The sequence below is a fragment of the Theropithecus gelada genome, chromosome 11 (assembly GCF_003255815.1).
Source record: "Theropithecus gelada isolate Dixy chromosome 11, Tgel_1.0, whole genome shotgun sequence".
NCBI lineage: Eukaryota > Metazoa > Chordata > Mammalia > Primates > Cercopithecidae > Theropithecus > Theropithecus gelada.
Window position 1 is genome coordinate 97,143,474 of NC_037679.1, and position 27,776 is coordinate 97,171,249.

The following is a 27,776-nucleotide window of genomic DNA, read 5'->3' on the forward strand; positions in this document are numbered from 1 at the left end:
TAATTTTTGTTTCACCATTTGTAATATCAGTAATAGTCATGGCTAATTCTCTTGGTGTACTTCATCCCATTAGAAAAGAAATGACAAATGCTGTGTCTCAACAACTTACACAAAATTACTCATTAGACACATTTGATTATGGAAATAAAATTAAAAGTAGATATAATAAAACATTAATTATTTAATTATGTTTTACCTGTTTTGCTTTAGTTTTTTTACATAATTTTTCTACATGACAGTACCTTTTTGTATCTCATATATTTTGTCCAAAATGAAGTTCAAAAATATAAAATATTTAATTCAGCAACAGCAGCATATGAGTTAGTATTTCCTCTAATTTTTCGAAATCTGTGGGAAGTGTTTCCCAATTTCCTTTGGTTGTTTCATGTCCCATATTGAAGAAAACATGAGTACGAAATGGAACCTCAGCTCTTTCAATGACTTCCCTTTTTGGGTTGACTCCGCCTCCGTATGTAGCCTTTTCATTTTCATGAGAGTGAAGTGATTTTTAGAATTCTTAGTCCTTTTCTTTAGAAGAACATTTCTACGGAATAATACAAGAAGATTTAAGAATCATTGAAGTTATAAAACTTTGGAATGAACAAACTCAGAATGGTGCTACTTGAAGACTCTGGATCTGCTGGTAAAAGCTTCTCATTTATTCTACATTTCCCCTTTAATGGGGTATATTATTATGACAGTCAATGGATGTGATTTAAAAGTGATTGGCATGAGGAGAGTAAGGAGTGGAAAAAGGACATAGGCTTATATGGCAGCATCTTTGATTTGCCATAGATTCAAAATTGAAGATGTGATATAGGAATCAGAGTTGGCATTAATTTTGTAAAACTGCTGAGGTGAAATTAAGTCAGGAACTAAAGTTAACTGAAATGTATTGAGTATGAAAAAATAGTTGTTAGAAAAGATGGAATACGCAGAAATGAATATGGATAGAGAGTTAATTACATAAAGAAGATTATCTACTCTGATAAGTGAGTTATCTATTTCAAGAGTTATTTGGACATGTTAAAATCATTTAGCAGTTTTAGTTTTAAATTAGTGTTGGGTTAGAGTAATGAGAAGATATGAGAGTAATAACAGCATTAAAGAGTGTATTATGTGATAATGATACAGGTAAAGATGACAAGATTTAATATTTGAGCTTTTCAGATATGAATATCGTCACTTTATTCCATCAAGGTATTGTTCAGCTAGCTACTATTTGGCAAGCATCAAGACAGGTACTGGTGAAATTATGGTGAACATGATAGATATAATTCATTTACTCATGGAACTTATCCTCTTTCAGTGCGGCTCAGGTAGTCTTGAAGATGGGAGCATCCGTAATTGAATATCGAGGTGGTTAGGGAATAGAGAAATCTCAGGATACCTTCCCTGTGCCTGCTGGGAGAATTGTCTACTATAAGTTTCATTGATGTTGTTCTCATTTTCCAGGTTTTAAGGGTTGCCCTTGCAATTCTCATTTCCACCACCAACCTTCTTCTAGTCCCTCACCTCTAGGTTGCCTATAAACATGAACATTTTCAAAGCTATTTCACTGAAACTATAAGAGCCTGGGTATGAATGTTTCCTGCCCGCCTTGCAATTTAAAAGGAAGGGTTTTCTGTCTTGGTTTGACCTTCTTTGTTAATTAACCTCTGAAACTGTCTATCTTCTCCAAAGTCTTTTTTTGGGAAGATGCTACTTTTGCCCTCTTTTTTTTTTCACAGACGTCAGAAGACATTTTGTCAACTTGAGTCCCTTCACTATTGCTGTGGTCTTACTTCTCAGTGCCTGTTTTGTCACCAGTTCTCTTGGTGAGTACTCTGTCAAATTTACTTACAGCCTTCACCCACTCTGACAAGAACAGTTAAAAAGCAAACAATTTTTCTGAAGGCTGAGTAGCATCTAAAAACTAGGTGACATGCTCCATGTATTCAAAGGATCAGATATTATTAAAAGCACACAATAAAAATCTAACCATGCGACACCAAAATATTAGCATGGTTCCTCACCAAATAAAATAAACTCACAGCAGAAAGATGAATTTTACTTAAAGATTAGAAATAATGTTGAGCTAAAAAATAGGAAAGAATACAAAGGAGGAGAAACTTCAGAATCATTAGAACAAAAGTGAATTTGGGAAACACATTAGTGAATTCAAATGCCAAAATTTATCTAAAAATGTATTGAGAGATGCCTGGTTGGTGGGACCACTGGATTCCTAAATAAAGCTAAAATAATGCCAAGGAGGCAACTGAGATCATCTATCATCTGGGGGTGGGAAGAGAGTACAAACAGGTTTATTTTATGGTAGAAAATAGCAGGAAAATATATCCATCTTAATTTTTATTTAAGTAGATTAAGTTTCAGTCTAGTGTTTTTAAGATTTATGCTATTTTACATATTTGTATGAAATAAGGGTTAAATTTCTTACAACTAGTCTTTTCATCTTCATAAATTCTCTATTAGCCTTCTTTCTATCGACCTTACGGTTTTGGAGAAATGTAAAAAGTTCATCCCCATAACGTTTTGTAGAATCTTATTTAACTTGAAAACGCTTCATGGAAATTATATAAATTGCCACTATTAAGACTCTTCAACCATAAAATAAAGCTATTAAACATTATTGAGTTACTTGCCTTTACTGGTTATATAGCACTGCTTAATTTGAAACCAGTAATACTGATACTTATATTTGAATGACTGTGAAATAACGTTCTTCTATTTTACCATGTATAGAACTGGGATGGTTCTCAAATCTGAGTTTGGAGGATAAATAATTTATGTAAAAAATAATTTTTTACCTGCTTTTTGCGACCTTGGCCAGTGACTGTCTTAATCCATTGTTGCAGGAGGAACAACCAAGGAGCTGAGGCTGGTGGATGGTGAAAACAAGTGTAGTGGGAGAGTGGAAGTGAAAGTCCAGGAGGAGTGGGGAACGGTGTGTAATAATGGCTGGAGCATGGAAGCGGTCTCTGTGATTTGTAACCAGCTGGGATGTCCAACTGCTATCAAAGCCACTGGATGGGCTAATTTCAGTGCAGGTTCTGGACGCATTTGGATGGATCATGTTTCTTGTCGTGGGAATGAGTCAGCTCTTTGGGACTGCAAACATGATGGATGGGGAAAGCATAGTAACTGTACTCACCAACAAGATGCTGGAGTGACTTGCTCAGGTAAGACTTGCATTAGTCAAAGCCTCAACACAAAATCCTTGGTGGGGAAGAAATATGCAGATGGGTTAAAACCTAGAATAAGCCATTTTCCTGTAAGCAATAGTTCCTGCATAAAAGTACTCAATCCATTGCTAGAAAACCACAAAACACAAGGGCATTTTTTTTTTAAATGAAAATAATTCTGAACACTGTGATTAATGAGGAAGTGACTGGCTTCAATTTTATACGTGATCTTAGCCAAAAAGCCAAAAAGTGGTGGCTTAAATTTTATATTCAGTAAGCTTAATGTAACCTACTATTCCTATATCATAAAAATATCGTGACATCTAAGTTATTTCCTTTTTCTCTTTCCCAGTGACTTGTTTTGATATGTTGACCCACAAATTATTACCCTTTTGTCCATTAACTGATAATCAACTTAGTGAACAAAAATCAACTATTTCTAGCTTTAATACATCATTTCTTGTTGTAGGAAGGATTCTTTGAAAGTATAATTGCTTGATCCAGTGTGCAGTGCTATTCATTTCATTTACGTTGTGGTTTTAATTTACAAAACATCTTTATGTTTTATTGCAATTGACCCCACAATAACTGAGAAAGCCATGTGTCAGGACTTTCTGCTGGCAAATCCCAAGGGCACATTTCTGACCCAATTCAGATTCCTGGGCTCCCCATTTCTCCTTGTTTGTTTCATTCTTTTTTTTTTGGAAACGAAGTCTCACTCTTGTCCCCCAGCCTGGAGTGCGATGGTACAATCTCGGCTCACTGCAACCTCCACCTCCCAGGTTCAAGTGATTCTCCTGCCTTAGCCTCCCGAGTAGCTGGGATTATAGACACCTGCCACCACACCTGGCTAATTTTTGTATTTTTAGTAGAGACGGTGTTTTACCATGTTGGCCCGGCTGGTCTCCAACTCCTGACCTCAGGTGATCTGCCTGACTTGGCCTTCCAAAATGCTGGAATTACAGGCGTGAGCCACCATGATTGGCCTGTTTCATTAATTTTTTATGCAACCCTCTCACCTCCCAGCCTCTGTCTCTCCCAGAGGACTGACTATAGAAAGGACTTATCTCTGTCCAGGTATTGTGATGTGATAAGAGAAACACACAGTAGCATCTAGAAAAATGCTGAAATAAATTTTCCATAGCTAATATCCTATGATTTTGTGCAAGTTGTCAAATCTCTTTAAACTTCAGTCTCTGAGGACTCAATGATATAATACATGTAAAACTACTAGCATACTGTTTGGTAAGTAACAGGTGCTGAAGATCCTCATGGTTCTCTTGGTGACTCAGTTCTCTTTCTTCTTTCTCCTCTTCCTCTTCCGTCTCCTCCTTCTTTCCTCTTATTTTTAACCACTATGGGAGGTGTGAAATGGAGAATAACAAAAGTAACATCTACTGCAAAGTTTAAAATTATCATAAATTTTAGCAGGCTCTTATCATAATTATTGCTGTCTATAGAACGGGCTGTTTAGCTAAAACATCAGTGTAGTACTTTTAGCTCTTATTTTCTGTCGTTTTATAACTACCAGTGGAGTTAATCAATTTGCTTTTTGAAATTTATACACCTAAAGCTTTAGCTGGAGTCAAATTTAAATAAGTTGAGTCGAATTTATCTATTTCTATATAAAAAGTATTTACATCTATCCTAGTAATGGGAGGAAACAAAACAAAACAGAAAATTTAAAAACTTTAATCTGTAAATATTTTCCTTTGTAAGTAGATACAGATAAAAATCCTAATTGCTTCCTAGATTTTAACATACTAAAATTATCCACTGTGTGGAGCTGGGCAACATCCAAAATCAGGCACCATTTTAAGGACAACATCAAATCCCAAGTGTCCAGAGGAAACTTATTTTCTAAAATCACTTCTAAATGAATGTAACTTCTGAACTCTGGTCTTTTCTCTGCTCCAGATGGATCCGATTTGGAAATGAGGCTGACGAATGGAGGGAATATGTGTTCTGGAAGAATAGAGATCAAATTCCAAGGACAGTGGGGAACAGTGTGTGATGATAACTTCAGCATCGATCATGCATCTGTGGTTTGTAAACAACTTGAATGTGGAAGTGCTGTCAGTTTCTCTGGTTCAGCTAATTTTGGAGAAGGCTCTGGACCAATCTGGTTTGATGATCTTATATGCAACGGAAATGAGTCAGCTCTCTGGGACTGCAAACATCAAGGATGGAGAAAGCATAACTGTGATCATGCTGAGGATGCTGGAGTGATTTGCTCAAGTAAGGACTGATCTTGGCTCATTCTATTCTCCAGGAGAGGACAAAAGAAAGGGGTAATAAATCTTAAAAGCCTGAACTCTTAAGAACATAATGAAATCTGCTTCTTTTGTCACCACATTTTAACCTAACTTCAGGTTTCAGTTCTGATACCTGTGGACTTTTTACCTTACCTGAAATTAGGAGAAATAGGTTAGGGAAGAAGGGTGTATAGTGAAACTGAGATCCAGGTCATAAGAAAAGAAGACAGTGTTTAGGAAAAGCCCATAAAGAAAGGGAGAGACCGAAAAGAAAAAGGTTTGAAAAAGGAAGAAAGGAAGGGCTTTACTAGGAAATTTTGCACTATGAAGTTTTAAGACAAAACCACTCCAGTTATCATCTAATCCACAAAAGCCTCCTCATTAGCCTCATTAACCCACTCTTTCCCAAATCATTTTTCAAATTCACAGAAGCAAATCACTTTTTAAAAATCAATATTGGTTTCCCATTAAAATTTTATTTATACTGGATATGCATTGTATCTGTCTAGAGACTTTTCACGTTGATACTCAGACTGGGGGCAGGTACAATGGTTTGTGTGTGCAGAGAACCACTCTTCATTTTTCTGTTGAATTCTTAGTATAAAAGGAGATTGAGTGTGTCTTGAACCCCAGAGAACACTTAGGAAAATAAGAGTAAAAAAATCCCTATCTTCACCAGGTTTCTTTCTCTCTCTCTCTCTCTCTCTTTCTCTCTCTCTCTGTGCAAATAAATGAACTTCCATTCAAACTCATTTAAAACCAAGAGAATACTGGCTCACAAAACTGGGAAATTCAGAGGGTATAGTTAGCCTCATGCATGGTTGGATTCAGGTTCTTGAACAATGTCATCTGGGTTCTATCTCTTTCTGCATGTCTTGAACAGGCTTTTTCTTGTTGAACAATGTGATCAGCTATAGCCTGAACCACAATGAATGGAACTCCTACAAGAAAGATAGGTTTTGTTAGCTGAAGAATATGAAGAATTTGGAGTAGAAAAACCACAGACTATATCTTCCATTCTCTTTTACCCATCAAAATTTCTCTAGGCCCCCAGTTAGCACATGCTGAGGAATCACAATAAATAATATTGTGAGAATGAAAATGGAAACTGCCAGAGGAAAAAACCAGTTTAATTTATTACAGAATATTCTTCAGAATCAACGTCTATTCTTTGAAGAATATTGATTTGGGGAAGGTGAAAATTGTAGTACTGAAGCCTCCTTTCTCTTTGCTCTGCTTTTAAACTAAGGAAGTGGACACAACAGGTTCAGGTATACAACACAGGCTAGGTAGTATCAATGGAGAATGCAGTCAGAGGCAAAAGGGATTGCTAAGTATGGAGGCAAACTGAAGGATGCGGGTGCCAGTTAAACACGTGCGAATATATATTAACCAGAAAAAGTAAACAGTTCTAACAAGAACTCTGTGGTGGTCAAATAGCAGGTCTCTAGATGAAATTCAGTCCCTGGATCTCCTGTTAGAAACACTTCCTGTAGTATATGCTGTCTATACTGAGATGTCCATCTTCTTGCCTGATCCACTCCTCCTTCCATCTTGAATGATTTCCAGTGCTAGTACAGTACATCACAGTTTTCTCTGTCTCCACTTATATCTCTCCCGTTTTCCTTAACTCATCTTAGGTACAGCTATTTATAGTCTCATGTTCTTACTTCCCTATCGCAGACCTGTTGTGTATCTCTGTTACAGAGGGAGCAGATCTGAGCCTGAGACTGGTAGATGGAGTCACTGAATGTTCAGGAAGATTAGAAGTGAGATTCCAAGGAGAATGGGGGACAATATGTGATGACGGCTGGGACAGCCATGATGCTGCTGTGGCATGCAAGCAACTGGGATGTCCAACTGCTATCACCGCCATTGGTCGAGTTAACGCCAGTGAGGGATTCGGACACATCTGGCTTGACAGTGTTTCTTGCCAGGGACATGAACCTGCGGTCTGGCAATGTAAACACCATGAATGGGGAAAGCATTATTGCAATCACAATGAAGATGCTGGCGTAACATGTTCTGGTACGTTAAAACCAAAATCAAAACACTAAACAAAAAGAAAAGCAGAAAGAGAAAGTCCTGTGCTCCTTAGGAGTAGGAATAGATGTAAGAAGTAGAAATGCCTAGGAGATTCCTTGCTGGGAATTCCTTTATACTTGTAATCTTTGACATGTTCTTTATTCAACTAGTTTGGAGAGTTGTCTGACATCATTCTCTGTAATAATTACTCAGACTACTGTTATGGAGCACACTTCAAACTCAGAATCTACCTGGAGCTCAGAGAGACAAAATTTCATAGGAATCTCTTTGTAAAATTTTAAATTTACTTATTTTTTTAACTTTAAGTTCTGGGATACATGTGTTTAATGTGCAGGTTTGTTACATGGGTATACATGTGCCATGGTGGTCTGCTTCACATATCAACCTGTCATCTAGGTTTTAACCCCCCATGCATTAGGTACTTGTCCTAATGCTCTCTCTCCCCTTTTCCCCCACCCCCTGACAGGCCCCAGTGTGTGATGTTCCTTTTCCTGTGTCCATGTGTTCTCATTGTTCAATTCCCAGTTTTGAGTGAGAACATGAGGTGTTTGGTTTTCTGTTCTTGTGTTAGTTTGCTGAGGATGATGGTTTGTAGCTTTATCCGTGTCCCTTCAAGGGACATAAACTCATTCTTTTTTATGGCTGCGTAGTATTCCATGGTGTATGTGTACCACATGTTCTTTATCCAGTCTATTATTGATGGGCATTTGGGTTGGTTCCAAGTCTTTGCTATTGTGAATAGTGCTGCAGTAAACATACATGTGCATGTGTCTTTATAGTAGAAAGATTTATAATCCTTTGGGTGTATACCCAGTAATGGGATCGCTGGGTCAAATGGTATTTCTAGTTCTAGATCCTTAAGGAATCACCACACTGTCTTCCATAATGGTTGAACTAATTTACACTCCCACCAAACAGTGTAAAAGCATTCCTATTTCTCCACATCCTTGCCAACATCTGTTTCCACACTTTTTAATGATCGCGATTCTAACTGTGATGAGATGGTATCTCATTGTGGTTTTGATTTGCATTTCTCTAATGACCAGCGATGATGAGCTATTTTTCATATGTTTGTTGTCCACATAAATGCCTTGTTTTCAGAAGTATCTGTTCATATCCTTCACCCACTTTTTGAGAAATCTCTTTTAAAGCAGAATTGCTTATATCTTTCTGCCATTGACAATTTTTATCAACCCTTGAAACTACAGTCCCATTTCTAACAAAAATTTGTGGTCTATCTTATTGTTTCTTAAAAAGTCAGGAAATAAGTAAGCTATAATTTCCAGTGTATCAGTATCAGAGAAGAAAAAAGACAAAAAAAATCCTCTGGAAGCTAACCTCCATATGTATCGATGGTTTAAGTTTATGTTTCTTTTGCAGATGGATCAGATCTGGAGCTAAGACTTAGAGGTGGAGGCAGCCGCTGTGCTGGGACAGTTGAGGTGGAGATTCAGAGACTGTTAGGGAAGGTGTGTGACAGAGGCTGGGGACTGAAAGAAGCTGACGTGGTTTGCAGGCAGCTGGGATGTGGATCTGCACTCAAAACATCCTATCAAGTATACTCCAAAATCCAGGCAACAAACACGTGGCTGTTTCTAAGTAGCTGTAACGGAAATGAAACTTCTCTTTGGGACTGCAAGAACTGGCAATGGGGTGGACTTACCTGTGATCACTATGAAGAAGCCAAAATTACCTGCTCAGGTATGACTTTCAATCAACTTGTTAAGAAGAAGGGTGTAAATTTCCAGTACTGCCTTTAACATTGAAAAGAAACATTGGTCCTTATGACTAGATCATTCTCAAGAAACCAGAAAATATCTGCACAATTTCCACTGGGAGAGACAGATAAGTTTACAATTCACATTGCACTTTAGATAGAAGTGTTTGGGTTTTGCTCACTTTGGTTTTTGAGTAATTTTTAAATCAATAGAAGTATAAGAGATTAAGGAGGATTAAAATTTAAGAAAGAGAATTCAATGTTTCTTTCACAGGATGTCACCAAAAGATTTAAAAATAACCATGTTGGATAAACTGACATAACCTTCAGCTCCCTCTATTGTACTGTGAAAGAATTGTCTTTTTTTTGAAAACCTGTGGATATTTCACCGCAACCTCTTTAAAAAGCTCAAAAATGAGTTGTAAACTGGTTGGGTTTGTGGATAATCTTTAGTATTTTATGCTAATTATATTTATACAAATGCTAACTTTGTTGAAAAGTGATGCTTTTAAAATAATTCTAAAGTAAATGTAACTTTTACTCTGCAACGGAAAGACTTTAGAAAACACAGTGTACAAGAAAACCATTAAATATGTAGAGACCTCACAGAATGGAAACTTGTATGTGTTGCATGTCCTGTAACCAACAGTATGGCTCCAGATACCTCCCAACCTAGGCATGCAGCGAGGGGCATTTCCCTGATGTTACAAATGGTGCTTACCTCTAGTTAAGTGGAAATTATCCTCCGATTGAAAAAAAGGCAATCATTTAAGATGTAAATTTGAATTGCTATATTACTTTTTAGAAAATATTCTTGACCTGGCAATATAATCAGATGGTTTAAACTTCAAAAGAAAAAAGTGTAAACTCTTCCCCCACTACTATCCAATTCTTTTCCTCACAGACAACTTATGTGGTTGGAATATTTATATATTATTTGAGATATTTCAGGTAAATACAAGAAAATACAAACAAATCTATATATAGCTATCATTTGCTTTCATTAGCCAAAGGGTGACATGTTGTATAAATTGTTTTATACCTTAAGTATTCACTTAGTAAAATTTCTTGATCAAATTTCACATCAGTATTTAAAGAGCTGTCTGAAATTACTTCCATATCTATAACATTTCTTAGTATTTATTACCGTGTGTATTCATTTATTCTTTTAATTTATTTTACCTGACAAGATTAGCCATTTTCTTAGCTAAATTTTTTTAGAAAATCATTATTTGGATTTTAAAAAATTAATATTACCTTTATTTGCTTTCGAATTCATTAAAATTTACTTTTCTTTCTAATAATTCTTTCAGATTTCCTAAAGTTTGATTTCTTTTTGGCCCCTAACTTCTTGAGTTGAGTCTTAAGTTTTATTTCTTCTGCTTTACTAATATAAATATTTTAGTTTATAGGTTTTTCTTCTAAATTTATAATGGTTTGTATATTTTCCTATTAATTGTATTTTACATTGATTAGCATTAAGTTCTGCTGTATGTAAAAGAGAAACAAATAATAGTGGCTAAAGAAAGACAGTGTTTACTTTTTCTCATTTAAAATTAGTCAAATAGGTAAGCAGTTTAAGGCTGTTTTGGTGTCTCTGTTGTCACCAAGAAACATCCAGAATAGATTTGCTGAAGTGATTATCAAACGCTACTGGACAGGAAGGATGAGCCACCCCACAGCTCAGAGAGTTCCTTGGAAAGCCAATCTAGTAGACGACGTGCGGGCCTCTGAGAAGGTATCTTCTGTCCACTCTCCTTCATGGGCCCTAGTGTTGCTCTCAGGGTAGTTCTTCCTGGCACATTATTCTTCACAGTTACCTCCAAGTTTGGTTTGGAGAGTATCTCTATCTAAGGACAGCACACCTTTTACAATCCACCTTCTGCTAATATTGTTTTAGGGACCTTTGGATTACTTTAAAGATTGACTAATCAAGGGCTGATGTCAGCTACTCTCAAATTCAACAAAAAAGTTCTTTACAAGGTTACTAAGCTTCTAGTCTACTTGCTTTATAACCCAATGCCATCTGAAAGGAACTATAGTCCAAGAGCATATAAATATACTTTGATCTATGCTATGACCAGCCCTTCTCTTTAATTATTGACCACTGCCTTAAGGCCATTTGAAACTGTGGGTTTGGGAGGAAGGACAAGACCTAAATTCCGTCTTTGCCAGTGGACTCATTGCCTTTGTATCTGGAGCATCAGTTTTATCTTCTGATAAGGCTATAGTTTTACCACCATCTCAATTTGGGGGATAGGATACTTAGAGTTTTATCTTCAATTTTTCAATTCCAAATTATGGGACTCTTGATTAACTATGTACAACACCTGCAGGCAGACTATACCACCTTATAAAATTGATATTTCTCCTCCCATTTCTGCTTGCATTCTGACTACTGTAGTCTGAATTCATCTTTCTTGTAAATGCTAAAAGTGGCAAGAAGAATCCACGCATGCAAATATTCTGATTTTTTTGTAGTTTTGTTTCTTGTACTTTGCCCAATAAATTCTGCATTTTTTAAGCATCAGTGAGCACACGGTTTTCTTTTCAAAGTGAGGTTTGCCCAAACATTTTACCATGTGTAAGACTCATTAGCTTTTTAGCCTCTCATACCTGAGTCATTAATCCATTCTGCCCATCAACTCCATTCAACCACACCCATATTTTAGGTTGCATTACTAGAATCCCTTACTTACGGTAACACGTTCTAAATTATTCAGGATTCTATTCAGATGTGTATAATAGAAATCATAAATAATATAAATTTGCAACTTAATATGGGCTCCGTACTTTACAGAGCTGTATTTTTGTTTGCTATTTGCCATGTGCACTTTTTATTTCCTTTTGCAAACTCCTTTGTTATATTTCTTTAGGTTTTGGAAGTTCTTCTACTTATGTTGGGGGCCTTGGTTTTTAGCTTTTTACATGTTTTGTTAGTAATATAGTTTATACTTTTGTTTCTTGATTTACTTGATACTTTCAATGATGACATACTGATACTGTCTCTGTCAATGATGACATGCTGTCTCTTTCAATAATGGACATGCTTTCTCTGTGCCTGCCAAATTCAAGCTACGAATTTGATAATCTGTTTAAATTCTTTAACTTTTATATAACACAGGGCTATATAGCTGAAAAGAACCAGAAGAATTCAACTAAGCAGGAGAATTGGAAACAATTTAAGATAAATTGTTGACAGAAAAAGGTCTAGGAAATTTTGGTCATAAAATTACTTTGAATCTCAGACATTTTGTTTGTGATGTCTATGTATGTACTAGAGAGGACATCTGACCTTAAGAAACAGTTCATCTGAGCTATGCTGTATTTCAACTTAGGATTGAAAAATAATTCTGAGATTATGATGATCTATACTTCTTCAGAGTCTGAAAAGCATTAGATGTTGAAAACACATTAATGCTTCTTTAAATCATAATTGCATATTTTATTTATCACTAAACAAAAGGAAGTAATTCTAGTTAATTATATCTCTAATTATGTTAAAGCTCTTTGTAGATCTCTTCATCTTTCTAGAGAAAGAAAGGAAAACAGATTCAGTTACCTATGCCAGGGGAAAAGTTGTTGATAATGGCACTAAATCCAGGTGCAAAAATTTACTTAATGGCTTTTATGTAAAAACACAGTCAGAGATTTAGCAGAAAAAAATCAATTAAAGGGATAAATTTCCAATATTCTCACCATGTCTAAAGAGTAATAATACAAGCAAAGCGACCCATAGGATAGATTAACATGTTACTAGCAGATTCACGAAATAAAGGCTGAGGATGGAGTCTCCAAGTCACTTTCTGAGTAGGAGAATTTGTCCTCTGCCCTGACTCAAATATGTTAGGACAAAGAAAACAAGAGGATATTTATAGAAGGGACTTTTTTTCAATTGCTTAATGAGTTGTCACAATGGAAAACAAAATATTTGTTTTTTTGTTTTTTTCTTTTTAACTGGTTTTCTTTTGCTTTATTTTGTTCAAGATGGATCCAAACAAAAGAGTAAGAGGTTACAACAAACCAGAATTTGACTTGATCTAGGAAATTGCTTTTACTTAAAGATTTAGGGCTGTCCAAAAGGGGTTGGGATCATATGAATACTAGTTAATGATATCTTAGAGAAATTTCATGCTTGAATAAAGACTCAAAAAGAAGAAATGAAAGACCATCCCACTCAAGGGTCATAAACTATTTGTGTTGTAGAGGTGTTGTTTGCTTTAAACTCTGACCTATGTTTAGAAAGTAACATGTTTTTCATCTCAAATTTGGATAGGAATTTGCTTTGTGCAGATTTAATGGATAATTGGTGAAATTTTGACATGCTGAGATATTCTATATTGCTGTAGTACAAAATACGGTCATATTCAAAACATTTTCTAAGACATTTTAGTATCAGGTGAAAGGTTTATGAGAGATGAAAGTAAATCAGAGTATGTAGATTGGCATGGGCTGACGGTGTATCTATATAATGGTGATAGTAACATCAAGAGATTACAAAAATTGTTGATATTCGATAGCAGATATCTATAAAGGACTTAAGACCTTTAGAAGGCCTCATTTTCAACTGAATTTTCTTTTTTTTTTTTTAATACTTTAAGTTCTAGGGTACATGTGCACAATGTGCAGGTTTGTTACATATGTATACATGTGCCATCTTGGTGTGCTGCACCCATTAACTCGTCATTTACATTAGGTATATCTCCTAATGCTATCCCTCACCCCTCCCCCGACCCCACGACAGGCCCCAGTGTGTGATGTTCCTCTTCCTGTGTCCAAGTGTTCTCATTGTTCAATTCCCACCTATGAGTGAGAACATGCGGTGTTTGGTTTTTTGTTCTTGCGATAGTTTGCTGACAATGATGGTTTCCAGCTGAATCCATGTTCCTACAAAGGACAGGAACTCATCCTTTTTTATGGCTGCATGGTACTCCATGGTGTATATGTCACATTTTCTTTTTTTTTTTTTTTTTTTGAGACGGAGTCTTGCTCTGTCGCCCAGGCTGGGGTGCAGTGGCCGGATCTCAACTCACTGCAAGCTCCGCCTACCGGGTTTACACCATTCTCCTGCCTCAGCCTCCCGAGTAGCTGGGACTACAGGCGCCTGCCACCTCGCCCGGCTAGTTTTTTGTATTTTTTAGTAGAGATGGGGTTTCACCGTGTTAGCCAGGATGGTCTCGATCTCCTGACCTCGTGATCCACCCGTCTCGGCCTCCCAAAGTGCTGGGATTACAGACTTGAGCCACCGTGCCCGGCCATGTCACATTTTCTTAATCCAGTCTGTCATTGATGGACATTTGGGTTGGTTCCAAGTCTTTGCTATTGTGAATAGTACCGCAATAAACATACGTGTGCATGTGTCTTTATAGCAGCATGATTTATAATCCTTTGGGTATATACCCAGTAAAGGGATGGCTGGGTCAAATGGTATTTCTGGTTCTAGATCCTTGAGGAATCACCACACTGTCTTCCACAATGGTTGAACTGTTTACAGTCCCACCAAGAGTGTAAAAGTGTTCCTGTTTCTCCACATCCTCTCCAGCACCTGTTGTTTCCTGACTTTTTAATGATCACCATTCTAACTGGTGTGAGATGGTATCTCATTGTGGTTTTGATTTGCATTTCTCTGATGGCTAGCGATGATGAGCATTTTTTCATGTGTCTGTTGGCTGCATAAATGTCTTCTTCTGAGAAGTGTCTGTTCATATCATTTGCCCACTTTTTGATGGGCTTATTTCTTGTAAATTTGTTTGAGTTCTTTGTAGGTTCTGCATATTAGCCCTTTGTCAGATGAGTAGATTGCAAAAATTTCCTCCCATTCTGTAGGTTGACTGTTCAATCTGATGATAGTTTCTTTTGCTGTGCAGAAGCTCTTTAGTTTAATTAGATCCCATTTGTCAATTTTGGCTTTTGTTGCCATTGCTTTTGGTGTTTTAGACACGAAGTCCTTGCCCATGCCTATGTCCTGAATGATATTGCCTAGGTTTTCTTTTAGAGTTTTTATGGTTTTAGGTCTAACATTTAAGTCTTTAAGTCAATTAATTTTTGTATGAGGTGTAAGGAAGGGATCCAGTTTCAGCTTTCTACATATGGCTAGCCAGTTTTCCTAGCACCATTTATTAAATAGGGAATCCTTTCTCCATTTCTTGTTTTTGTCAGGTTTGTCAAAGATCAGATGGTTGTAGATGTGTGGTATTATTTCTGAGGGCTCTGCACTGTTCCATTGGTCTATATCTCTGTTTTGGTACCAGTACCATGCTGTTTTGGTTACTGTAGCCCTCTAGTGTAGTTTGAAGTCAGTAGTGTGCTGCCTCCAGCTTTGTTCTTTTGGCTTAGGATTGTCTTGGCAATGCGGACTCTTTTTTGGTTCCATATGAAGTTTAAAGTAGTTTTTTCCAATTCTGTGAAGGAAAGTCTTTGGTAGCTTGATGGGGATGGCATTGAATCTATAAATTACCTTGGGCAGTATGGCCATTTTCACAATATTGATTCTTCCTATCCATGAGCATGGAATGATCCTCCATTTGTTTGTGTCCTCTTTAATTCATTGAGCAGTGGTTTGTAGTTCTCCTTGAAGAGGTTGTTCACATCCCTTGTAAGTTGGATTCCTAGGTATTTTATTCTCTTTGAAGCAATTGTGAATGGGAGTTCACTCATGATTTGTCTCTCTGTTTGTCTGTTATTGGTGTATAGGAATGCTTGTGATTTTTGCACATTCATTTTGTATCCTGAAACTTTGCTGAAGTTGCTTATGAGCTTAAGGAGATTTTGGGCTGAGACGATGGGGTTTTCTAAATATACAATCATGTCATCTGCAAACAGGGACAATTTGACTTCTTCTTTTCCTAATTGAATACCCTTTATTTCTTTCTCTTGCTTGATTGCCGTGGCCAGAACTTCCAAAACTATGTTGAATAAGAGTGGTGAGAGAGGGCATCCCTGTCTTGTGCCAGTTTTCAAGGGGAATGCTTCCAGTTCCTTTATTTCTTTTAAAGAATGAGTTAAAAGACATAGTTTGTATTTCTTAAGTACTTTATATTGTGTCTGAGTATTTTCAAAGAAACTCACTTATCTTGATGGTTGTGTTCCTTAACTTGACAAAGAGCATCTTCATAATATAAATTCCATTTATTATTTCTGGTGTGTCTTTTCTTTATATTTTAAATTTCAGCTACAGTAAGTTACTTATAATTCTTCAGTGACTCCATGCTATTTAATGAGTATATTCCTTAAAAGTTTTTTCACCCACTCTGTATTTGGCAAACTCCCCATCTTTTTTCAAGATCCAGTTTAGATCTATGGTATTCTCTCCTACAAAGTCTAAAACAGAGCAGATGGCTCCTTTATTTGTTAGTTTTATGTCTAATATATATTTCTATTTTTGGATTCATCACTATTAAAATATGTATATCTTGTAGTGAACTGTGTTCGTGGAGGAGAAGGCTGTTAGTGATAAATTGAATAGCTTTGAAAAGAAGTAGCTTTTTCCTAGGTACATAAAGTAGGGAAATACATTTTAAGTAGAGAGAAAAGTTTCTACAGAGGCACAGAAGTATGAAAATTATGGCATGCCCAAGCATCTTTAGACTGGAGCATCAAATTTGGTTGATAAGATAATAGATATTAAAGCTTTTAAGGTAACAGCATACTATTTTAAAGTGTACTAAAGAAATAGTGTTTATCACCTCTCCTTAATTTTAATAGCTGGATGAAATTAGGGAATCTGTAAAAGCTGTTTGTGCTGCAGTTTGCTCAGAAGAAAAATGGGAGTGGTAATAGGGCCTACCTCACAGGAATTACACAGTGAGCTATAAGTACATGTTAGCTAATATGATGATGATTATTATTTTTAGTATTATCTATCTTCACTGACAGACTAAACTCTGTGGCAGCCTTTTTAACCCACCCATCATCAGATGCCTAAAATAGTCAGACAACGTTATAGGTTGTTATGTCATAGGTCGTTACACTGATACTTTTGGATTAATTACTGCATGCATGATTATTACAGAAATCATAAGAAAGTATGTAAGGGATCATTGCATAAATTTTAAGGAAACATTAAGTTAGCTAAAGAAAAAACATCACATGAAAATATTTGAAATTTATTAATATATTTATAATCATGGCATAAATTTCTTGGAAAAAAGACTTAGAAGCAAGGAAACAATTTAGGAAGCTATTGTAGAGGTCTGCATGACAGATGATGACAAATCACTTTACGGCAATAGCAATAAATATGCAGAAGAAGAACTATGCTGGAGGACCAAGAGATATGGTGGTTTTCTACATGTGTAATGTTTCATGAGGGTCAGCACTTTAGGCTCTGGAATATACTGTCTGGCTTCAAATTCTGTCTTCTTACTAATTCTGTAGTAATTTGTTGTGTTACCTTAGCAAATTACCACATCTCACCTCTCTATGTTTCAGATTCCTTGTCTGTAAAATCAGAATTATATTAACAATTGTCTCCTAAGGCAATCTTAAGGATTAAATGAAATAATGTTTGTTAAATGCTTATTGGAATGCCATATATATAATATAATAGATGCTCACGTAATATTCACTGCTATCATTATTACCATTATTTGTGGTGAGATAAAGTGGTGGTTCAATTTTAGGTGATTCTAATTTGGTCTGCATATCATTAATTAAATAAAGCATATAGTGGGCTTGTCATACAATAATTCATTCAACTTTGAATATTTTAAGTTCCACATGTCTAAGCAGATATGTTTGTGGATCTAAAATTAAAGAAAAAAGTATGGATGAAAATATATTTATTGGCAGTTGAGACATGTCCATTGAGCAGATGAGAAGGTTACGGACAGAACCTTGACTCAAGGAATACATGAAATGTTTTGATAAAGCAGTGTCAGAAAGAATGGAGGAGAAAATGGTGCAAAGAAGGGTCACGTATACCGAATGTAACAGACATCAAAAGGAAGAAGTCTGATGTTCATTTTGAAAATGAGAAGTATATTGAAAAGCTTTACATAGAACAATTCAAAAAGGTTGAGCAGACCCCAGATTGCAGTGCATGCAGGAATGAGTGCAAGACTAAGAGATAGCGATAGTAGATACACATGGTTTGTGGTCTCTGATGTTATTATGAATAAAGTAAGGAAAATGTTGGAAGAACAGAGTTATCATTGCTTCTGGGGATGGTTGGCTGCGCAAGGTGAAGTCCCAGAATTCTCTCAGATGGATGAGTTCAGCTAGGAATAGGGAGGACTAGAAATATCCATACCCAACTTAAGGCAGAAAAGCCAAGACAAACAAGTGTAGGAAATCACTGAGCACCCTGGTCTCCATTTCCCACTCCACACCACCTTCCTCACCCTCATCATGAATGGAAATCTGGGAATCATATTATCTCTCACTGAAATAATATTTATTTTTCAGCCCACAGGGAACCCAGACTGGTTGGAGGAGACATTCCCTGTTCTGGACGCGTTGAAGTGAAGCATGGTGACACATGGGGCTCCGTCTGTGATTCGGACTTCTCTCTGGAAGCTGCCAGCGTTCTATGTAGGGAATTACAGTGTGGCACAGTCGTCTCTATCCTGGGGGGAGCTCACTTTGGAGAGGGAAATGGACAGATCTGGGCTGAAGAATTCCAGTGTGAGGGACATGAGTCCCATCTTTCACTCTGCTCAGTAGCACCCCGCCCAGAAGGAACTTGTAGCCACAGCAGGGATGTTGGAGTAGTCTGCTCAAGTAAGACCCAGAAAACATCTTTAGTTGGTTCTCATACTGTGAAAGGGACGGGATTAGGGAATCATAGCTGTCTTTTTCTAAAGCCCTGTCTCCTTCCAGGATACACAGAAATTCGCTTGGTGAATGGCAAGACCCCATGTGAGGGCAGAGTGGAGCTCAAAACGCTTGGTGCCTGGGGATCCCTCTGCAACTCTCACTGGGACATAGAAGATGCCCACGTTCTTTGCCAGCAGCTTAAATGTGGAGTTGCCCTTTCTACCCCAGGAGGAGCACATTTTGGAAAAGGAAATGGTCAGGTCTGGAGGCATATGTTTCACTGCACTGGGACTGAGCAGCACATGGGAGATTGTCCTGTAACTGCTCTGGGTGCTTCACTATGTCCTTTAGGGCAAGTGGCCTCTGTAATTTGCTCAGGTAAGAGGATGAGGGGCAGCCAGTGATGAGTCTTAAGAGAAGGTGTACATAGGGTTGAAGAACAAAAGTGAAATGCAGTGATCCATTTTGAAGGGTCATGAAAAGAATGAATACTAATTCATGCTTCAGAGTATTAACCTCATTTGTCTTTCAGAGGGTGAGCAAACCTAATTTTGATGGACTTTATAGTTATCCAGTGCTTACTATGTGCCAAGCCCATCTCAAAGCACCTGATTTATTCCAAACTTGTTGACCATCCACCTTCCCCCCTCTCTCTAAGCTATGTTTGTCCTCAACTCATCCATATAACATTTCGTCTGACTCCCCTAACCTTTTGTATCTTGTATGACTGAGTACTTTGGTGTTTGCAGGAAACCAGTCGCAAACACTGTCCTCATGCAATTCATCATCTCTGGGCCCAACAAGGCCTACCATTCCAGAAGAAAGTGCTGTGGCCTGCATAGGTGAGACTCTGTGACAAATCTATGAAAATATTAATAACAAGCAGAATGCTTGTTATTAATATTTTAATTTCTCTTTGCAGAGAGTGGTCAACTTCGCTTGGTAAATGGAGGAGGTCGCTGTGCTGGGAGAGTAGAGATTTATCATGAGGGCTCCTGGGGCACCATCTGTGATGACAGCTGGGACCTGAGCGATGCCCATGTGGTGTGCAGACAGCTGGGCTGTGGAGAGGCCATTAATGCCACTGGTTCTGCTCATTTTGGAGAAGGAACAGGGCCCATCTGGCTGGATGAGATGAAATGCAATGGAAAAGAATCCCGCATTTGGCAGTGCCATTCACATGGCTGGGGGCAGCAAAACTGCAGGCACAAGGAGGATGCAGGAGTTATCTGCTCAGGTAAATTATGCATATTACCTCTGGTCACAATTACATAGAGAAAGGACTGAGAGAGGGTAGTGAGGGGTATTAATCTTAAAGATTTTCCTGAAAAGTAGGTCCAAAAGGAACTATTGTGGGAGTCAGGACAACAGAAGTCTGGGTTTGATGTGCTGGTGGTACTTCATGAGCAAGGTAGTGTAACATTGTAAAGAGAAAAGACCAGAAATGGTCTTGTATATCATGAAAATGACAACAAAGTTCATAATGAAGGTTTTTAATAAATATATTTTGGGCTGGATATTAGATAGTGATCCAATGGCAACCCTTGATAATTACAGTGTTAATAAACAAGTAGATTTAAAGGGATAAGAAGAAATACGTATGTTGCATCATTCTACAGAAAAAAAGATAATTATCATGCCCAAGCAATTTTTCATGGCAGATAAATGAGACTTACTTGTCATAGAAACAAAAATTAGCGTGAGGTTACTGCCCTTGCTTTGTATACACGGTGAGTTTTAGAAAACATTCTGAAATTTTAAAATGTACTATTTCATAATATATTGGGGGAAACAGAACTATGATTCAGTAACAAGGAAGTGAAAAACTCTGTATCCCAGAAGTGATTTATTCCTATTTTAATGACATAAATCTGGTAGAAGACATGCATAGCAAAACTGTGAAGTGTCAGCAAATGAACTATGTCATTTTGAGAGATGTACACAGAACATTGATTTTAGTGCCTGAGTGTCTAACAATTTTAACTATAAAAAAAAGCTGCAAAAAAAAAAAAAAAAAAGAATATTTTTGGGAAAAAAATCCAAACTATGTAATTGAAAAAGGCTCTGAGCCTTTGAGTTCTGGAAAGTCTGTTAGAATCATTGAGGGCAATCTGAAGAGGTCTCTGAGTCCAAAACCTAAGACTAAAACACCTATAATGCATTTATAGAATAAATAAAATATTTTAATAATATCTATGAAATCATCTAGAAGCTACTAACGAATTATTAGTAACTGACATATTGTACTATTGTACCTATTTTTAAAGCCATTCTTACATCAAGGTAAAGGGAAGGAGTCTCTGAATCTTCAGAAAAGATGCAAAACTACTAATTCTATGTTTCACTACAGAGTTCATGTCTCTCAGATTGACCAGTGAAGCCAGCAGAGAGGCCTGTGCAGGACGTCTAGAAGTTTTTTACAACGGAGCTTGGGGCAGCGTTGGCAGGAGTAGCATGTCTGAAACCACTGTGGGTGTGGTGTGCAGGCAGCTGGGCTGTGCAGACAAAGGGAAAATCAACCCTGCATCTTTAGACAAGGCCATGTCCATTCCCATGTGGGTGGACAATGTTCAGTGTCCAAAAGGACCTGACACGCTGTGGCAGTGCCCATCATCTCCATGGGAGAAGAGACTGGCCAGGCCCTTGGAGGAGACCTGGATCACATGTGACAGTGAGTATCCATTGACCCATATGAAAATTCCATTCCGCAGTCCCACTATCATCTTCTGATGAGGGACATTGGATTTTATTTTCCTATTCTCACACTGGCTTAAGTTGTTAGATCGAATTAAGCAAGAATGGGTAACTTGTGGGTAATATCTGTTCTACCTGGATGGTGTAATTGGTTTTATTTAATTTGGCCTGTAGATATTCAGGATCAGCTTTTATTATTCTAAAGAGTATCATACTCCCCATGGTTGGCTTGAAAGATTTATTCAGTTGCTTTCTCTGAGGAGAAGAGAATATGTGATTTAATATTTGACTGTTGAGTGGTTTACCTTACCTTCCCATTTTTGTTTCAAATATTATCTTGTTACACTAATATAAGGAGGAAAGCAGTCAGAAATCAGAAAGATCAATTCTGAGGTATTTCCACATTCTACAGGTTTTTTTTTTTTTTTTTTTTTTTGGAGACTGAGTTTTGCTCTTGTTCCCCAGGCTGGAGTGCAATGGTGTGATCTTGGCTCACTACAACCTCTGCCTTCCAGGTTCAAGTGATTCTCCTGCCTCAGCCTCCCGAGTAGCTGGCTGGGATTACAAGCATGAGCCACCACACCCAGCTAATTTTGTATTTTTAGTTGAGCCGGGGTTTCCCCATGTTGGTCAGACTGGTCTCAAACTTTTGACCTCAGGTGATCTGCCTGCCTTGGCCTCCCAAAGTGCTGGGATTACAGGCGTGAGCCACTGTGCCTGGCCTCTACATCTTCTTAAACTGTGAGATTTCTGTCAACCTGCCAATCTCCTAAGATCTTGCCTATTTGAAAGAACTTGACATCACATATTTATAATGTTAACTTTAATCATTTAATATTTACTGGGTCACATTATGTATATTATGTGCAGGATGAAATATACCTAGTTGGCTGTAATGACAAGTCCTCTTATAAAAGATAAATTTTGTAAAAATTGAATTTTAAAATGCACATTCAGTAAAATTTTAAATAGTTTTTTTTTTTTTAAGTTTCAGATCTTTTTTTTCACCTATGAACTCTTGGAAACTTTTAGAAGTCTTAAAAATAGGCTACATGTCTCTGATTTTTCAGACAAGATAAGACTACAAGAAGGACCCACTTCCTGTTCTGGACGTGTGGAGATCTGGCATGGAGGTTCCTGGGGGACAGTGTGTGATGACTCCTGGGACTTGAACGATGCTCAGGTGGTGTGTCAACAACTTGGCTGTGGTCCAGCTTTGAAAGCATTCAAAGAAGCAGAGTTTGGTCAGGGGACTGGACCCATATGGCTCAATGAAGTGAAGTGCAAAGGGAATGAGTCTTCCTTGTGGGATTGTCCTGCCAGACGCTGGGGCCACAGTGAGTGTGGACATAAGGAAGACGCTGCAGTGAATTGCACAAGTAAGTGCCAGAAGCCTGGATTGAGCTTGGAATCTCTGGCAGCAAAGAGGGGTTGGGCAGTGACATACGTTGTGTAAAAACCGGACTTATCAACACAGGGATCTGGTGGGGATTGTCATTAGAGAATCATAGTGTCTCTACTGAAAGAATGATGAAAACAGTTGTTATACGTTGGCCTTCACCAAGGAGACACATACAACCTATATCCCCTGTGCAGAGGAAGAAAGACTAGACGACTCTAGTTTTAGGTGGGAAAGAGTCATTTACTTGGTTGAGAGGTACTAAGGGATCAGACAAGGAAATCAAAATGTTTGTTCTATATATCACGCAAAGAATTAAGCCTCTCTCTCTCTCTCTTTTCTCCTACAGGTATTTCAGCGCATGAAACCTCACAAAAAGCCACAAGAGGTATATCATGGAATTTGTGATGATAAGACCAATTATCTGCATACATAGAATTTTTCTTGTTTAGAAATTTTAGGTAGAAGTTCTGAGGATTTGATATTTACCTCAGGGATCCTGTATTTGATCTAAGAGAGAGTCAGTAACTAGCGACCTTGGTCTTTTTGATAAGACATGATCATATCTCTTAATATTTACTTTTACTTAGGTCACACATCCCGTCAGTCATCCCTTATTGCAGTAGGAATCCTTGGAGTTGTTCTCTTGGCCATTTTCATCGCATTATTCTTGACTCAAAAGCGAAGACAGAGACAGCGGCTTACAGGTTTGAGCCAAATTAGGATTTATCTAGTATGTCTGCAGAATAAGGGGGTTCTTGGGAAGAAAAAAAATTAGACTCAAGTCTAATGGCCAGAAAGACGGAATCTAAAAGAGATTTGAGCAGTTTCTCAAAATAGAGGGAAGGGCCAGGACGGTGGCTCACACCTGTAATCCCTGCACTTTGGGAGGCTGAGGCAGGAGGATCACTTGAGTCCAGGACTTCAAGACCAGCCTGGGCAACAGAGGGAGCTCCAATTTCTACATATTTTTTCTTTTTTTAAATAGAGAGAATAAGATTTCAGAGGAGAAAAGGGACTTTAGGTTGCATTGATGATTCCTGTGTTCTATCTACATGCTTAATTGGAACATTATAGAATTGAAAGTTCAGAATGAATATGTTAGGCATTATTTAGGATGACTTTTTTACTTAAACATTTATTTTCTCTTACTATAATCAATCTCCTTATTACAAATTTTACTGTTCTGTTGGGCAATGTATTAGGCTGTGAAGATACAGACATGGACAATAAATCTTGGTGGAACTTCAAGTCCAGTGGAAGAGATATATATGTAAACAAATATACTACAATGTAGCCATTGTACATTAATAGAAAAAAGGACAAAAGTGGCATAGAGAAGGGCGTAATTAACTGAAAGGGGAGGGGGATTACTGGAGGCTTCAAAGAGGCTTGGGGGACATATTTCAAACATAGAGGCTTAGAGAATTGGGTGAGGAACATTCTAGAGAAGAGTATATACAAGTGTAGAGAAGCCTAAAGGATGAAGCATTTCTTGTTTTTTTTCTGAGGGGGAGGGGGAGAAAAAGTTGAGTGCAAGGAGGGAGGCTGCTAAGTCTGAAGAAGAGAAAAGGCACAAATTATGAAGTTCTTGTGTTTCACATGAGATTCATAGTCATTAGAGTATTATGTAGGGGAGTGAAATGGTCAAGATATCTTTTAGGAAGATCTTTTGGCAACAGGATCTATGAAGATTAAAGGAGGACCACATGACTGACAGGAATGGCATTTTGTAACAGTTGAGGTGAAAAATGAAAAGTACTACAACTATAGTGAGAATGGAGGGGAGAAGAAAGACTTTTAAAGATACTTAAGAAAAGCTCCAGTGAGTTATGGAAGACTGCTTACCCAAATTATGGTCCTTGGGTAAAAATAGTGGGTTTTTACATTAATACAATGGCAGTGGGGAAGATTTAGCCTCATGCCTATTTCCTTTGAGTGTGGGGCGTTATAAAGGAAGAGCTTGGAAGTAGAATGGGATAGAAACAATAGCATGGATAAGGACGAGGTATGTTTGCAGCGCTGGGAAAAAGCACACATACAGGAAGGGAAATTTTATTATGATAGCTGATCCCTAACCTAGGATCTGTGTTTTCAGTTTCCTCAAGAGGAGAGAACTTAGTCCACCAAATTCAATACAGGGAGATGAATTCTTGCCTGAATGCAGATGATCTGGACCTAATGAATTCCTCAGGTCTGTGGGGTTCTTGGAGGGTCTATTGCCCAGGGGTTCAGATCAGGGGCTGCAATTGAGGCATAGACATTTTACTTTGATAAACAGCTAAAAAATTCTGAAAATGTAATAGGAAGCTTAGATGCATATAATGGACTAGAATGACTGAAAATTATTCCTGGAGAATATCAAAATTGCAATCATAGGGAGGCCTTTAGCTTAAGAGGTCTGTGATTATTGCTGATAGACGTAGGAAAAGAACCATGCAGCGGAGTATTATGACTTGGACCTCATTTTATTAAAACAGAAATTAATCTTATGAAAGACTGTCATAAGTGACAGTTTAACTTTTTTCTTTAAATAAATTTTGTTGGGTATATTTAAGGCATACAACATGATTTTATGGGATGTATATAGATAGTAAAAAGCTTACTAAAGCAAAGCAAATTAACACATCCATCATCTGACATAGTAACCCTTTTTTGTGTTGTTCTTGTGGCAAGAGCAGCTAAAACCTACTCACTTAACATGAATCCTATATACGGTACAATTTTATTGCCTGTAATCCTACTGTTGTAAATTAGACCTCTAGACTCGTTCATCCTACATAGCTGCTACTTTGTATCTTCTGACCTATGTATGTCTTTCTCAGTTTCTTCCATTCCCATTTCCTGTCACTTTTTTCTCTAGCTTGATATTTATTATATTTTTCCCTAAAAGTCGAAAACCTTAAACTTTCCATATCTTTATTGCATGAGAAGCCATCAAAATCCACAGGACTAGCCTTATTTCTCATCACATCATGCTGTTGTGTCCTTGAACTTCTGTTTAGCACCAGTGACACTAATTGTGCCTCTGGGGCAGGATAACTTTACTGGGTTGGAAGAAATATCCCAAAAACCATTGTCTTTATCCATGAAGGGTCCCTGACCTTCTGAGAGGGGCCTGCCTCACTTCTTCAATCCAAACAATTATGCATCTGCCACTGTGTCAGGGAATATATTTAAGGTATAAGAAACATGTACTGTGTCAGGAAACATATTTAAGGAATAGGAAAGACTTTCTCTGCCCCGTGACTCACCCAGGCTTGCCTTCCTAGTTATGGGTAGTGTTTTCAGTTGCTCAAAGAGCCTCACAGTTACGTGAGGAGAGGTCTGGTTTATTTCCCAGTAATTATTTTCTTCCTTTCAGAAAATTCCAATGAGTCAGCTGATTTCAATGCTGCTGAACTAATTTCTGTGTCTAAATTTCTTCCTATTTCTGGAATGAAAAAGGAGGCCATTCTGAGGCACACTGAAAAGGAAAATGGGAATTTATAACCCAGTGAGGTGAGTGATGAGAATTTATTAGTCATTGTTCAAAACAGCTACATTCCTTTTGAGGATTGAGAGCTCTTCTGGCATTAGAAAGAAAGAATGTAATATACATATTTTATATGCTTATGTGCATATATTTGTATATGTATATATCTATATTGAGAATATATAAAAGCTTATAAATATGATTCATCTCTTAATTATACACATACATGTATAGTAAGAAATAATAATAACACATCCATGGAGCTAAGGAGAAACTGAGTAAACAAATATAAATTAATCTTTTGAAGACATTACAGGTATCATTTCAGGAAAAAGATAAGACATATTATACATCTGCATTGTATAATACATGCTATGGTAAAGACTGTACAAGACACTACAAGAATACAGAAAGTTTGCCTAAGAAACTTTGGGGTTGTTGTAAGGTGATGTGATATTGAAGGTAAACTTTAAAAATGACTGAAAAATAGACAGTTCCAAAGAAAGTTCACAATATGTGCAAACTAGAGGCAGAAAAAAGAACTATGCCTTTACGGAACTATTAGAAGTTTTTTATTCAAAAACATATATTGAACATATTTATGGTAACAAGTAGTACCTCGAGCACTGAAGATACAGAGATAAAAGAGACTATTGGCAAAGACATGATTGTTTAATAAAAGATATCATAGTCTATAGGTGGTAATATGAAGAGGCCATATAGAAAGAAGCGAGGTGGTTAGAATCTAAACTGAAAAGGCTGCAGAGAGCCCTGTAATGAATGGTCTTACCTGCTATATTTTATGTTCATCTTTCATTTGGGGGTCTGTTGAAGAGGTGATGATGAGCTTTGAAAGTTTCAGATGAGACAAGATGATTAGAATTGCATTTTCACAACTTGCTTTCATGAGAAAAACATAAAAAAAATTTCAAATGTGAACAAGATGTATAGTTAAGCTACACATCAAGAGAAAAAGTTTGTGAAATGAGTTACTAGATACATTTTCTGTTTCTAAAATAATTTGGGGAAGACTACATCTAGAAATGAAATGTAGAAAAAGTTTTTTTATAGAAATATTATATATTGTATATACGAAATATAGATTGAGACAAAGGATAAGAGTTGGAATTCTTAAAGCAAACGAAATGTAAATTGTGAATATCTATAAAATGCACAGCTGATTTTACATACTATATATACACACATAGATACATGGAGTTCTTATAAACTGTACAGAGCACAAAAGGGTTAA

At 37.2% G+C, this 27,776-nt stretch overlaps 1 protein-coding gene across 3 annotated transcripts; it reads left to right on the forward strand.

Annotated features, from left to right (window-relative positions):
• Positions 1-394: 394 nt before the first annotated feature.
• On the forward strand, positions 395-26,555 carry CD163 (CD163 molecule). Of its 3 annotated transcripts, none has more exons than XM_025403253.1 (16): positions 395-643; positions 1,731-1,817; positions 2,856-3,179; positions 5,100-5,420; positions 7,145-7,465; positions 8,864-9,184; positions 18,606-18,920; positions 19,020-19,334; positions 19,706-19,798; positions 19,879-20,193; positions 21,307-21,627; positions 22,721-23,029; positions 23,399-23,437; positions 23,640-23,756; positions 25,148-25,243; positions 26,497-26,555. In XM_025403253.1, exons 1-16 carry the CDS (start codon positions 598-600, stop codon positions 26,517-26,519), a joined length of 3,363 nt encoding a protein of 1,120 aa, XP_025259038.1. In that variant the 5' UTR covers positions 395-597; the 3' UTR covers positions 26,520-26,555. The 3 variants fall into 3 exon arrangements, with proteins under 3 accessions (XP_025259038.1, XP_025259037.1, XP_025259036.1); XM_025403252.1 differs by having other exon boundaries at positions 26,414-26,541; XM_025403251.1 differs by lacking the exon at positions 26,497-26,555 and having other exon boundaries at positions 18,606-19,334; positions 25,148-25,644.
• The last annotated feature ends 1,221 nt before the right edge of the window (positions 26,556-27,776 follow it).